The following is a 13972-nucleotide window of genomic DNA, read 5'->3' as shown; positions in this document are numbered from 1 at the left end:
AGCTTACCAGGAGCCTAACCAGTGAAATCAATGTTTAAGAGTTTGTTGGTATGTGCAGAGTCATTATGCAAGAAAATCATAACTAGGATGATGGGAATGAGCAGGAAAATTAGAATGATGAGGATGGGAAGATGATGATGAGGCCGATGAGGAGGAGTAGTAGGCAAGGCATTCACGGAGAAAGAACTGAGCGGAAGGGATGGCACTGAAGAGCTAATCTTCATTGGTTGTCTGTGGAATAATGCTTTTCTTGTTGGCAACACAAACCTGAACTGCACAGCATATCACACAGGAAATGTGAATTATTGATTGCATTACAGTGTGAGGGATATGAATAGAAAAGTGTGGGATGTCACCTAAACAAAATCCAGCATGGGCCTCTCTACAGCTAGTGCCTTACAACACAGCATTTCAGTAACATACACAGGGTGCAAATCAACCCTGCCGGCCTGATACAGGATGAGCATTGGTGTGGATTTTGAATGACTGCTCGATTGCTTGTAGGAGAAGAAGCCCAGCATAATCAATGTAGATAAAGGAAGAAGGATTCAAACTCATGGAACGTATGGTATACAAACTACTGATGATGATGGTGCTGTGGTCAATCTTGTACTGCCCTTTCCAGTCTGCTGTTAATGTATTGTTTCTGCAAGGTGCTTTGTGTTGTTCAAATTCCTGGTATCAGCAGTTTTATTACTGAAAGGGAGCAGTATGTAGCGGCCATGTTTCTCCCTTTGGCTTGTGCTTGGTGCCACCATAGTACGGCAATGCAATTGTCAACTGTGCACTAAAAAGTGTGCACCCCTATGCAACCTCATCTCTTCCAGAACAAACGTACCTTCATGGTGTCAACCCACTTAATGTTTTTTGTTACACTGTATGAATGGAACAAATTCTTGCGTAACTAAAGGATTACAATAATAGAAAGGTCGCAAAAAATGAGCATACCACATAAAGGAATATGGTGAAGCCAGTGAGACTGCATTTCCACTGGCTATTCATCAGGGTGAAGGGGTTCAGGTGATGTTAAAGAGTACACTGAGATGATGGTGTGCTACTGCTATTAAATTTGGCACTAATGTTCTCGAATCATTAAACTAACAGACTGAGAAAACAAAACAGAAAATAAACGGCACATTATTGTCTGAAGAAGTGAATCAAATGCCATTTGCTACTTAGATTGTCGAGGATTCAATGCAAACTCTGCTACATGGCCTACCAAGTCATCCACCACAACTCTATTCCAGACCTATCAAATTTGCTGTTCATTTCCAGTCATCTGGGAAGCATTAGGAGTATCAGCTTCCTCCATGTTCAGGTAGCCAAATTGTACATAGTTAGTGTTTCATTTGTTTTCCAACTTCTGCCTTGAATGCCAACCCCCTTAACATAAGAAAGGCAAACCACTATTCTCACCTTCAAAAGACATTTAAAAATCCACCTATTCTGCCAGTTCCTAACTTAATCCCATTTGACCTCAAACTGGCATAAGTTACCTGTCTTACTGACACTGTTATTATTCCTTAAGATTATGTCTACTGCTACATCTAGTTAATTGGTATTCATGATGGCCTATTGTATATATTATTGTGGATCACTCAAATACCTTTTGGTTCAAGTATGTTAAATGTTCCCTGCATAGAATGACCGTAGATCATCATTGTCTACAAGAGGATCTAGAAATGTGATATGTCAATTTAGATATACATTACATGGTTTTGAAAGACCAAGCAGTTAGCACGGTAAAGCGATTTTAAAATCAATTAAATATAGTCATTATTCTCAGTTCCACATTCATCTTCTGGATTGCCTGTAAATTAAGAAAAAGTAGATGTATTTGTAGATTAAAGATTAACTGTTTACCCCTAGTTTTACCTTATTCCTATTTTATTAACTTTGTAAGTCAGGGGTCTACGGCACATGCCTCTGAGAAATATATGGTTTGTTAGGTAACAAAACCTATTGTATACTTACATTTTGCCTATCGCCGGTAAGATGGGCAAACTCCACCATTTCATTTCCAAATTGACTGAATATTTGTACAAATTCCTGAAAACTGCAAACTCTCTCTAGATGCTCCATAGTTGTAAGAACCTGTAACAAAGAGCACACAACATAAAAGATTACAGTGAAAGATTGTAGCAAAGAAACAATGTATGTCATGTTAATAAATATCCTTCTATTTCATCCATACAACCAAAAGGATGAAATCCCTTTACAGACTTTCAAACTAACCCCTTTTGATTTGATGCTTTGGAAGAAGAAATCTGTAAGTTACAGACAGGTATCAGAAGACATTTGGTAGGAAAGGAAGTAGAAATGTTAATATATTTAGCACCTACTGCCATCACCGTGCCATGGGTGGAAGGACATCATCTTCTGTCTTCAATTAAACCCAACTTTGCACTGTCTCTCGGAGAAAAACAGAAGTGTCCTTTAATTGGAATATTCGGATGGTGGCCAAAGATATGAAAAAGAAAGCCCACTTCCAAGCTTCCGAAAATAGTGAGCAATTGCAAATCAGGTAACGACGTGGGCAAGTGGTAGGTTCGAGACAATGAAGTGGTAAAGGGGCAAAATAAGGTGAAGGATAGGCTATCTTGGAATAGTCTGCACAGAAGAACAGATTTCATGCACTATCTGAGATGCAATGATGGGAAAGAGTGGTGGAGGATCTACAGGGAGATGTGATAGAAGTTGTATAAATAAAAGTATTTGAGTCTTGTAAAAAATGTGAATATTTTTGGGGTGGGTGACTACCCACCTCTAGGAATAATCACAACCCTTATGTGGGTGAGTGCTTAAAGTCACTAAATCAACCTGAGCTTAACCCCCAGGTACCTATGGCACGGAGCAGACAGGCTTAACATAGGGCAATGTGTAAAGTATTTATGCAGTATCAAAACAGTAATAAAGAAATAATGCAAAACAAAATAAATCCCAAAGTGAATTAGAAACATATAGCAACATTTAATAAACAAAATGACAACCCAATGACAAAAATCCAATCAAGGGAACCAGAGAAATGTTTAATTAGGTATAGCGCCAAGAAGCACTAAGTGCCAATGATGGACAACAGTTGCATTTTATATGGCCCTAGGGACAATTTGAGGCTGGCCGCTATGAGGGGACGGGCGGGTGGGGGGGGGGGGGGAGGAGGTGTGGTTTGGGGTCAGATACATCAACCAGATCCATCCTGTTAAAATATTTTATATTCTCACCTAGTCCTCAATTTGCCACCAGAGTACACTTCTGGAGCCCCCCGGACTCCCACCCCCCCCCCAGGTCCTCAGTGGAAGCACTTAGAGACTAACAGCGTATCAGGCAAAAGCCAAGAGCAGAGTCCAGTTTAGGTCCACGTACCACTGGTCACATGGGAAGTTGCAGGAAAGGCCTATTGGAGTCCACTTTTTTGATCTGGGTACACGAAGAAGCTTCTCCTAGCTCACATTCAGATGGCCTAGTCCTCATCTGTTCTTCCCCAGGTACAGGAGTGCTCTAAACTTAATGCCTGGAGATGCCACATTTATGCCCGGCACACACCAGAAGGTGGGCATGACTCATAGGCACACCCTAACCAATGGAGTGAAAGTTCTTGGGGTCAATTCTACCGCTTTGGGTATTTTAAATCATAGCAGAAGTCTTCAACCACACAAAACTTGGGCTCAGAGGGCTAGGTGTGTGTGTGGGGAGTATACTATTGTAATCCTAGTGCGGTCCCACATCTAACACTAAAATCCAGTCTGAAGCAGCCACTGTACCCCCAATGAACCCAGAGACAGAAGTCTGGTAGGACAAAAGCAAGGTTTTACAGCAACCAGATAGGGAATTCTGATGAATTGTCTTGGCATCCTTTTCTCTAACTTTCAAGTGTACCCCAAGTGTTTTATGTGAAACCAACACACCTGTCAAACAGAATTCGACACTAAAGCAGTTTTGATGGTGTAATCTCAAAAGGAATGCTCACATCATCTCCTACCCCAATCTGCTGAGCTCAAAAGAAGTCATCCATGCCCATTCACGCTAACTTGTCAATAACAGTGAGCTATTGTATAGCTCCTGGGAGGAATTTCACACCTTTTTCAGGTTTACTTAAATACTAATCACTGTCTGGGAGAAGTTGAAGAGCAAATGCAAATGAGTCTCCAGGAACCTCAGGAAGGGGAATGTTAACTTACTGTAGGTACTTTTCTTTGATATTTATTGAAACTCTGACTTTGCCATTGAATTGTAGTTTTACTTACAATTAAAATTGTTTTAAAATTATTTTTCTAGCTAGTACTATTTCCGAGATACAGTATTAGGATATTAATCTGTACTCTGGTTTTCTACATAGGACAGCGAGGCATGCCGCAGTTAAAATATTTTTTCGGTGGAAGTCACTATAAGGACATGGGAATATAACATTTATACATGCCCAACTATTAAACTCTATGCACCCTGCATTGTGGGCTGCAAAGTCTACATGGGGGTGACTTATTAATATTTAAAAGAGATATGTTTAGCTGTCAAAAGGGCTTATTTGAGCAGGTTGAATTTCAGTTTTACACTGCTGCAGTCATGCTACATACAGTAGGCATGAAGCCACCACTGTAGTGGATTGCACAAAATATGCTACAGTCCACTGGTGGTATTTAACTTCCAGGCCCTGGGTACACTCTGTACCATAAACTAGGGACTTACAGCCAAGTTAAATATGCCAATTAGGAAGATGTCAATTCAACTATGTTTAAAGCAAAAACACAGGCACTTTACTTCTGGTTAAGTTTTTTTTTTGTGTAAGACGTTTATTGCACATTTCACATGTTAATCACAACCATATCAGGCCGGCTACATTCGTTTACAGCAATTGCATGATGTTGTTTGGTGTACACAGCCCATCAGCCGACATCCATAGGACTGGCGGCGTTGCAGTGAATAGCGCTAGTATAGTATAGCAGTGCATCTCATTCATCTTAGCGAGTCTATTTTCTTACATTTTGTATTTTTCTTTTTCCTTAAACCATGAAACAAAGAAAAGTAAAAACTATTTCAACTTTGATCACTGTGTCACAGCATTCTCCCTCCTTCCTTTTAACGCTAAGTGTTGCTCGTCCGTATCAGCTATATGGCAATCGTGCATATTTGTCTTATTCGTCTCGGTCTAGTGATTGCGCCTGCAGATAATCCCTCAAATACAACCAGTAGTCTTTAGGGCATGATCCAGCCGGCAGACCCTCCTCATACGTTGCTAGCGTATCTCGGCAATATGTTAAGTCTTCTAGCCAGTTTCTCATCTTCGGCCCCATTTTACCATTCCAATGTAGTGAAACCCTCCTCTTCGCCATTAAAAGTGCAATCACACAAAACTTTCGTTTCTTTGCTCTGAGCTGCGGAACTAGGCCTAACAAACAGACTTTGATCGTACAGTCGAGTGGCACCTCAATCATTTCACTGATCGCTTGTACCACCTGCCCCCAGAACCTAGCCACCGAGTGACATTGCCATGCTAAATGTAAGAAGTCTGCATCATCTTGCTTGCATCGTGCACATCTCAAGACTTCCCGCAACCCATATCTGTAGAGCCTCTTAGGCGTATAGTACATTTGGTGTATGTATTTATAATGAATAATCCTCAGGTTTCCATTTGGGGTTAGCATGCTAGTGAGCATGCATGTTGTTTCCCATTCCTCTTCCGACAGTGTTTCGTTCAATATTGCGCACCATTTACCTCTCGCCCCCTCAGTGTTCCCTCCAATGTCCCCTTGTAGGCTTGTGTATAACTTTGATACTAGGTGTGAGGCGGTGGGTGTTGTTAATACAAGTTGCAGTGGGGCCAGAAATTGGGGCTCTTCCGGAAAAGTGGTAAAGTGTTCTTTTACTGCTCTTTGCAGCCTATAGTAGTTAAAGCTGAATAACAGTGTCGGATGACTAATATACTTCAACTTGTCCAGTGTTTGAAAGACCCCTTCTTTATATAAATCACCCATTGTATCAATACCAGCATGTCGCAGCATGTCCATTCCTACCTGTTCTTGGGTAACTGGGAGTGCCGGGTGATTTGCTAACGGGAGGGCTGGTGCGTAAAGCGGTAAACTTCCGGTTTTCTTACCCATCAGTCTCCACGCTTCGGTGGTGGTGTTTACCGGGTTTATGTCCCGCTCGTGTAGTCTAATTCGCTTATGTGGCAATATGTTAGCCAACGGAATTGGGTCGGCATCGCCCTTTTCCACCGCTACATGCGTCAGGAAGTACCAGTAATGCGTGGTACCAGTAATGCGCGAATTGCTCCTGGGCGCAGAGATATTAAAGATAAAGGTCTGGGACCTTGAAACCAACCCTCGCATATGGTAGCGTCATCGTTTGTAATTCCAATCTGGCCTGCTTGCCTGCCCAAAGTAGGCTCAGCACCAATTTGTTAATATTTCGGAACACTTCTGCTGGAGGTTTAATGGGGATGTTGGTAAACAAATAAAGGAACTTGGGCAGAAGCACCATCTTCACTATTGCAGCTCTGTCCGCCAGCGATAGTGGCAATTTAATCCTTTGCTTAATTTTATCTTCTAGGGACGATATCGCTCTACCATAGTTGGTTCTAATGACTAGGTCTGGGTCTCTATGGAACCATACTCCCAGGTATCTAGTCGGCTCCTCCTGCCACTCCAGTGGGTAATCTAGGGGGGATGGGACTGTGCTATCTGTCAGCGCCAGGATGAGTGATTTTGTCCAATTGATCTGCAGCCCTGAATATTTACCAAATCTTATGTATTCGCGCAATAAAGGGTTAAGGTGCTGCTCTGGATTTTTTACATAAAGAACCATGTCATCTGCATACAGTGAGATGTGTATAGGGCGTGTTGGGAGTTGTATGGCTGAGTAGTGGTGGTGCCGTCTTATTTTGCATGCCAAGGGTTCTAGTACTAATGCAAAAAGCATCGGGGAGAGAGGGCATCCCTGTCTCGTGCCGCGACATATTGCAATCGGCTCCGAGACATGCTTGTTAACCCTGATACGTGCTGACAGATTTGTGTATAGCATTGAGATCCACTATGTGAATATCGGAGGAAATCCCATGCGTATCAGTACCGCGTGGAGAAAATTCCAGTCTATCGTGTCAAACGTTTCGGCAGCGTCTAATATTACCGCCACGGCTTTGATCTCTGGTGCCAAATAATGTGCTAGTGCAAAGAGTGTGCGTGTGTTATGTGTCGTCGATCTATCCAGAATGAAGCTGGACTGCTAAGGCCTCACCAGTAGGGGCATAAGTGTTTTGAGCCTTGCCGCTAACAGACTGGCTATTATTTTGTGTCCCCATTGATAAGGGATAGGGGGCAGTAAGAGTCACATTGTTCCTCATCCTTCCCCGGTTTTAACAATGCAATCAGCATGGCTTCCCTCATCGATGTCGGGAGGGTTTGTGCCTCATGTGCCGCTCCATAGAGCCCTACTAGATGTGGAGCCAGTAGGTCCGCAAATGTCTTATAAAATTCAATCGAGAACCAGTCAGGTCCCGGTGCCTTGCCATTTGGTAGATGTTTGATAGTGTCTACAACTTCCTCTACTGTTACAGGGCGAGCTAGGTACTCTCTATGATTATTTGATAACCACTCTATTTCTACATCTGCCATATAGGTCAGCATTTCTTCCTGTAGCATAGAGGGTCGCGCCTCATATAGTTGGCCGTAAGTAGCCATGAATTCACCCATTATGAACTTAATGTCTCGTGTTACCGTGCCCGCTCGAGTTTTGATTTGATTGATATTTTGACGCGCTTGTCCTGAGCATATTTTCTCAGCTAGTGCTCATCCAGGTCTGCCTCCCTCCCCATACTTCTGGTTAAGTTAATATTTCACAGTGCTATATTAGGATTGTAACTTATGAACCTCTCTGACAAAGCAGTAACCCACTGAATGATCTACAAATGCACTTTTGTGATCTGCATAGATTATGCGGTTTGCAGCAGGCATATGTATCCTCTGCGCTACTTTATAATGAGTCAGAACTTCCATTAGACAAAGCTGGACAAAACTTACCTATCCCTCTCTCCAGCAGGTCCACTAATCACCAGAGTTATGTTGACATTTTTATTGTTGCCTGAAGATTGCTGAAGACAATGAACCCTGCAGAAGGTGCATTTAAATCATTATATTTGAAAACTCAGAGCCCCTCCAAGGTCAGCATCTGGCGTGGTGGCACTGGTCGCACCACCATAAAGATAGCCCTGCTTGCCTGCTGCAGTGTGTCAGGAAGGGAAGCCTCAGTGGTTCCAGAAGTGTTGTGACTGCCGCCTCCTGTCACTGGCTGACCACCTTAGAGCACCCAATGAAAGGAGGCTGCAGTCTACACCTTGTCATAAATTGGGATGGGTCAGTGAGACTTGCTGACCCCACCCCACTCTGTACCGATGTGTCACTGATAGACACTTGGTCCTGGGCACTTCAGGGCTTAAAACTGAAGTGCCCAGGCCTGAGGCTATCAGTGATGCTCCCCCTCTTCTTGAGGGTGGGGTCCTTCAGTGGGGGCGTGGCTATGCTGGCCAAGATGGCAGACGTGTCTTGTTAGAGCTTCGCTATCAGTCCCTCAAAATCCTGTAATTTATCCGATTCATAGCGGAACGGGGACTGCAGCACAGTCAGGCAGCTGCAGTAAACACTCTGAGGCTCGGCGGGCAACTATGCTTTGTCAACATATGAAGATTGCAGAATCCGAGACCCAAGACAAGCTGACCTGGGACACGTAACCCTGAGCTAAAAACTATGTGGGAGGAACCGACGTGCCCGTTGTCTTATGATTGGAGAAGGGGCCCTGTTGTGGACAGTAGGCCTAACCAAGCAACAGCAGAGGTGAGAAGTGCTCAGACATGGGGCAGTGGCGGTGATGCAACCCAAGTCAGGCAGCGCCGCCCTGCTGAAGGAGGCGTGCTGAGCCTTTCCCTGGGCTCAGCTGAAGTGCGGAGCCCCATTGTGAGAGCGCATAGACCTATGCGACCCTCGATTGTGTGGCCCGTGCAGGTGTGCCGCATCCTGCGGCTGGGCAAAATTGGCACTAGAGGGCGCGGCCGGCCGCAGGGAGAGGCCTTGTCAGGGAGGAGAGGCTGTGGCTTGGTCCAGATCCAAGCAGAGGAATCACGCCCTGTTGAAATAGGTTGCAGGGCAGCAGGCCTACAACATGCAGACTTAAATTGGACAAATAAGATCCCCCACTGCAGCGCTCAGCTACAAGATCTGGTTAAAGTACTGTGCCATTTAGGAGCAACCGGAATCTGAGCCCTTTGGCTCATTGTCACTGTGACGGAGGTGGGTCCGATTAATTAGAGTCACAGATCCAAGACATAACAGGACATGGCATGCCACATAGAGATGCAGATGAGTGCTGAGAAGTAACCATGATGCGGTGAGAGCCCTGGGCTGTGAGGGCTGGCACCACTTAGCCGCAACGAAGGGGAAGCATATCATACAAGTCGATATGTTCATCCTCGAACAAGCGCACCAAAGCGAGGCGGGGGCTCGGAACAGTTAGTGCTGGCAAGCATACTACAGCTGTGAACTTCTATGGCGACATGAACTGAGGGTTGGTCAGGTGCTGGATGAACGATTATGGGGTAACTATCTGGAGGGGAACAGTGCGGGGGCACTGGGTAACAAGCTGTGGTGCTGTTCAGTTCTAAAATGTGTGAGGGTCAAAGAGGCCTCAGGGAAGCGGATACAAGAGGAGTACACTTAAGATCGACTGCACCTGGACAGCAAGACCAGCAGTGGTGACAAGGAGAAGAAAACAACCAAAAAGGTCAACAAGGAAGCACATTTCGGACATGGGCTGGCTTCACTCCGGCGTGGGGGCCCCACTGGACACGGTTCTAGCTGCAGTCAAGAGACTGGGGAACACATTGGAGCTAACTCATACCTACCTAGAAAATAAGATAGATAAGGTAGTAAGTGATCTCAACCTCATGCATGCAGATCACCAGAAGTTGGCAGAGAAAACTCACACATTGGAGGTCGCCATGGAAGAGCTGTCTCCACAGTCGAGGGAAGCGGAACATTGCCTGAAGGACCTGACAAACCGGGTGCGGATCCTTGAACGAAAGGCAGAGGACCCAGAAGGCGGGTCCAGACGGAACAACGTCCGAGTGATTGGCCTACCTGAAGGCGAGGAAGATAAAGAGGCAGCCACATACGTGGAGAACTGTATACAGGGATTGATGCCTAAAGGCGCAGTTACAAAACACTTTGCAGTAGAGAGAGCACACAAGGTGCTGGTGCGGCCGCTCCGCCCCCGGGATCCAGACCCAAGCCCCTACTATTCCACATACAACACTACAAAGACAGGGACATGATCCTACAGGAGACACAAAAGCTACAAGGATTACAAGTTGCAAATAGCCCAGTAATGTTGTTCCCAGACTATACAGTGGCAGTGGACAGACAAAGAGACTCTTTTCTTAGAAATGAAGCTTCGCCTCCGTGGCCTAGACCTTAAATGCTCCCTGCTGTTTCCTGCAGATAGAAGCAAAACACAGTTCTTTGATTCCCCCACTGCTGCTTGGGAATGGCTGGACTCTGCCAAGATAGGGGGGGGGGTACCACCTGACTTGCGGACACACGAAAAATCAAACATGGGAACAGCCCAAGTACTCCACAAGGAGATGAGAACACCTACACACCACAGTCCAAACGTAGAGCAAATGATCATAGACCAGCGTAAGGCACTACAAGCTGCAGCCGAACTCAGGAGCAGTGACTCAATGTCAAAGGAAAGCCTTCTGAACCACGGGAGCAACCTAGAGTCAGCGGATGCAGCCTCTTGCTCGCAAGCATCCAGCACCTTACCAGAGGTCAAACCACAAACAGAAGATGACATCATATAGTTGGGCACTAGACTCTATGGTGCATCGACTGACCGCATAGCGAAAGAGGATACGCAAGTATAGAAGGACATGTTATGTGTAAAATCAGCTCATATGCTGTGCTATTGTAACTATGGTATAACTCTGCACAGACCTCCAGCATTGTAAGAGCCGGAGGGGGCATACAGGGCAGGTAACCAAGCCATAAACACAAGACGTTAGTCTCCAGCCATAGCCCAGTTAAAATCAGCAACAGCTCTGGTTCCAGGGACAATCGCTATCTCTTGTGGGAACCAGATCTTAATTAAGTCAACACCTGGCATATGCATTGCCCGACCCCGATAGCCAACGTTGGCATGACACGCAAAGGCCTGGGGGGATATGCGCATCGAACCCCAACCCCATTTGGTTATACAATACCTGCACGTTATGGGCAAGGGCAGTCACATAGTACATTGGCTAACAGAAGTATTATTAACGCACACCATACGACCTTTAGAGTAATTACCCACTGCCTGGGAGGTGGATAGAGGGAGGTCATGGGAGGACAAGAATTTAGCAAGTGGCACGCAAATCCCACAAAATGCAAAGTTTTGCGTAATTCCGTTTTTTTTCCATTCACACAGCATATCTATCTCCAGATAAAATAAACAGATATTTTCAATTATCATCGGCAGCATGCACTCGCTGTGACCAGGTTGGAGCAGACCTCCTGCACATGCTGTTGTCCTACCCTTTACTGCACCAATACTGGCTAGGAAATGGGTCCGGCCTGTCTGAATGTACGGACTACCCACAACCACAAAAATGGGAAGACTGCATATTAGGCACGTTTCCCAGGTTAAAAAAACACAAAGCCACATCCACAATTTTGGACCTAGGCCTTGTAGTAGCAAAAAGGCAGGTTACCTGATGTTGGAAGACCAAACATCCTCCTCAATAGAATTTTGGAAACATTCCCTCGCGGTGTGTGCCCAGGCAGAAAGTGTTGCGCTACATCAAGAAGATGCAGCTGGCCTACGCAAATATCCAATTGCACAGAACTGGGGCACTATAATGGTGACACTACATTATACGGGGTGTTGCAAAATGGAGACACCCCATAAGATAGGGTCCGCAGATGAGACATGAGCTGACTGAACAATTCGCGCCAAGGATAGCATCCAGTGCGGGTTCAACGCTCTCAATTGTTGTACATAAATAGGGAAAAACCATTGCAAAAGTAAAACCAAATCACCGACTTGGAGTTATGAGGAAAGGGGTGGGAGTTAGGTATGAGAGGGACTGGCATAACAGGAGAAGCCTGCTTGGTTACAAGTTGTTGTATTGTGTCAAGTTATTGTTCGGAACTTTATGTTAGAATTGCATTGTAATAATTAAGTAGCGAACTATATGGTTGCATGGGATACACTTAAGGAGAGACCTCAAGCCAGCAACGATTTGTCAGCAGGTATATATGTGTATTCTGTTGCAGACAAGTTTTTTTAGTTGTCCGTTAGCCATAAAATATCAATTAAGTAACACATACGCTATAATTTTGGTACTATCTGCCATGCGTTGATAATGTATATGTAATACATTCTGTATACACTATATATCTAAAGATAACTGCAAAATGCAAATAAAGAAATTGTTTAAAATTTTTTTAGAAATGAGGGTGGGGTGCTCCAGGCGTTTTGCCAGGCTGAGAAGGTAACGCCCACCGGGCTGTGACTTCTTCCGCCGGGCAAAGTTCATCTCGGGCATTGAGGTGCCTGCACATTTAGTGCATGTACAGCGCCTGGCTGCCTGACCTGAACAAGAAGAGTGTCTGACAGGCTGACCTTTGCTCAGCCCAACAGACACTCTTATAATCTTAGAATACGCTGCAGTGGTGAGACACAACTGATCTCCCTCTGACCTGTTGAAGGTGGTGTATAACTTAGAGAACTAACTGACTGCACAATATTGCCTTAATGGAAGCACACTCCATGAATATAGCTCACACTTTCTTTGCACAACTGGGAATTCTTCTAAATATTGTCCCACTAATTCTACACTTCAAATCATGGTTATATATGCTCGCATGTAGTCAATACTGGACTTTGCCAATTCCATCTATTTGATAGCTCTAGACAAACTCCTACATCATTTATAGCTCAACAAAAACATCACTGCCCATGTGGTGAAAGGCACCAGTGCTCAAATTGCTACATTGGTGGCGTATAAAGTCTCAGGTGGCTTTCAAAACTCTCAAAGTTCGGCATAAAATTTATATGAGAAGAAACCTACTGTTTAGGCAAACAAATTCATTTTCCACTGGCATGAACAACCTCTGAAATCATATAATCTCTTTCAGTTCTCAGTCCCATGAAAGAAGGCAACCATTTTTAGGGACAGCCACTTTTCCACTGCAGATGAAAAACTATTAAATTCTATATCCACTGATCTTCATGACGAGCCAATTTACTCCGTTTTAGGCCTTAAAAACACTTGGCTTTTCAACAAATAATCTCTTTATATTCTTTCCTTGTATCCCATGTGGAATGTGTTTTTCCAGTGCCTAAAGCGCTCAAGTACATATCTTACAAATAAAATACCATAACATAAGTAACATAACAGCAGGGTTGTGGAAAAGCGGTGGAGGACGATAAAAATGACTTGTAAGGAATGCTTCTGGTAACCTAATGAGAACAAAGCAATACACATTAAAAAAAACTATTACAGCTCTGATATTAATTAGCTTGACGCAGGCGTGTCAACACATACATTATCTGGAATTAATAAGGTCATCAATTATACTGCTTCAGGAGGCAAGTTGCACATTGCGAGAAATAAAAAAAATTACAAAACTTGAAACCAGGAGAAAAGGTGTTGCAGGAATTTAGCACACACAGGGAATGTGGCAGAAGTCATTAACAAACAAGGCAAACATAAAAAGCACATCTTAGCTTCAGTAGGCAGATCCCAACCAATTTATTTAAATCTAATAGAGATAATTTCCAATTTGAAGTTACCAAGATTGATAGAAAGATGATAGCACACCACTACAAACAAGTAATTTGGAACTACTATGTTTGTTTTTGGAAGCATATTTATCACATGGGGGAAATTTCATCTTACACTATGCCTAGCTTAAGAAAAACACTTGACAATTAAACTGAAATA

The 13972-nt window shown here is 44.1% G+C and overlaps 1 protein-coding gene across 1 annotated transcript in view; it reads right to left on the bottom strand.

Moving 5' to 3' along the window:
- The window catches only part of CTNNAL1 (catenin alpha like 1), a 974420-nt gene that overhangs the window by 571195 nt on the left and 389253 nt on the right, over positions 1-13972 (bottom strand). The window contains exon 4 of the mRNA XM_086965342.1: positions 1975-2094. Coding sequence (XP_086821468.1) covers positions 1975-2094 — 120 coding nt within the window. The remainder of the gene's footprint in view (positions 1-1974; positions 2095-13972) is intronic.

This window comes from Lissotriton vulgaris, chromosome 4_1 (assembly GCF_964263255.1).
Source record: "Lissotriton vulgaris chromosome 4_1, aLisVul1.2, whole genome shotgun sequence".
Lineage (NCBI taxonomy): Eukaryota > Metazoa > Chordata > Amphibia > Caudata > Salamandridae > Lissotriton > Lissotriton vulgaris.
Note: the sequence above shows the minus strand (reverse complement) of the source record. Positions and strands in the feature narration are given on the sequence as shown.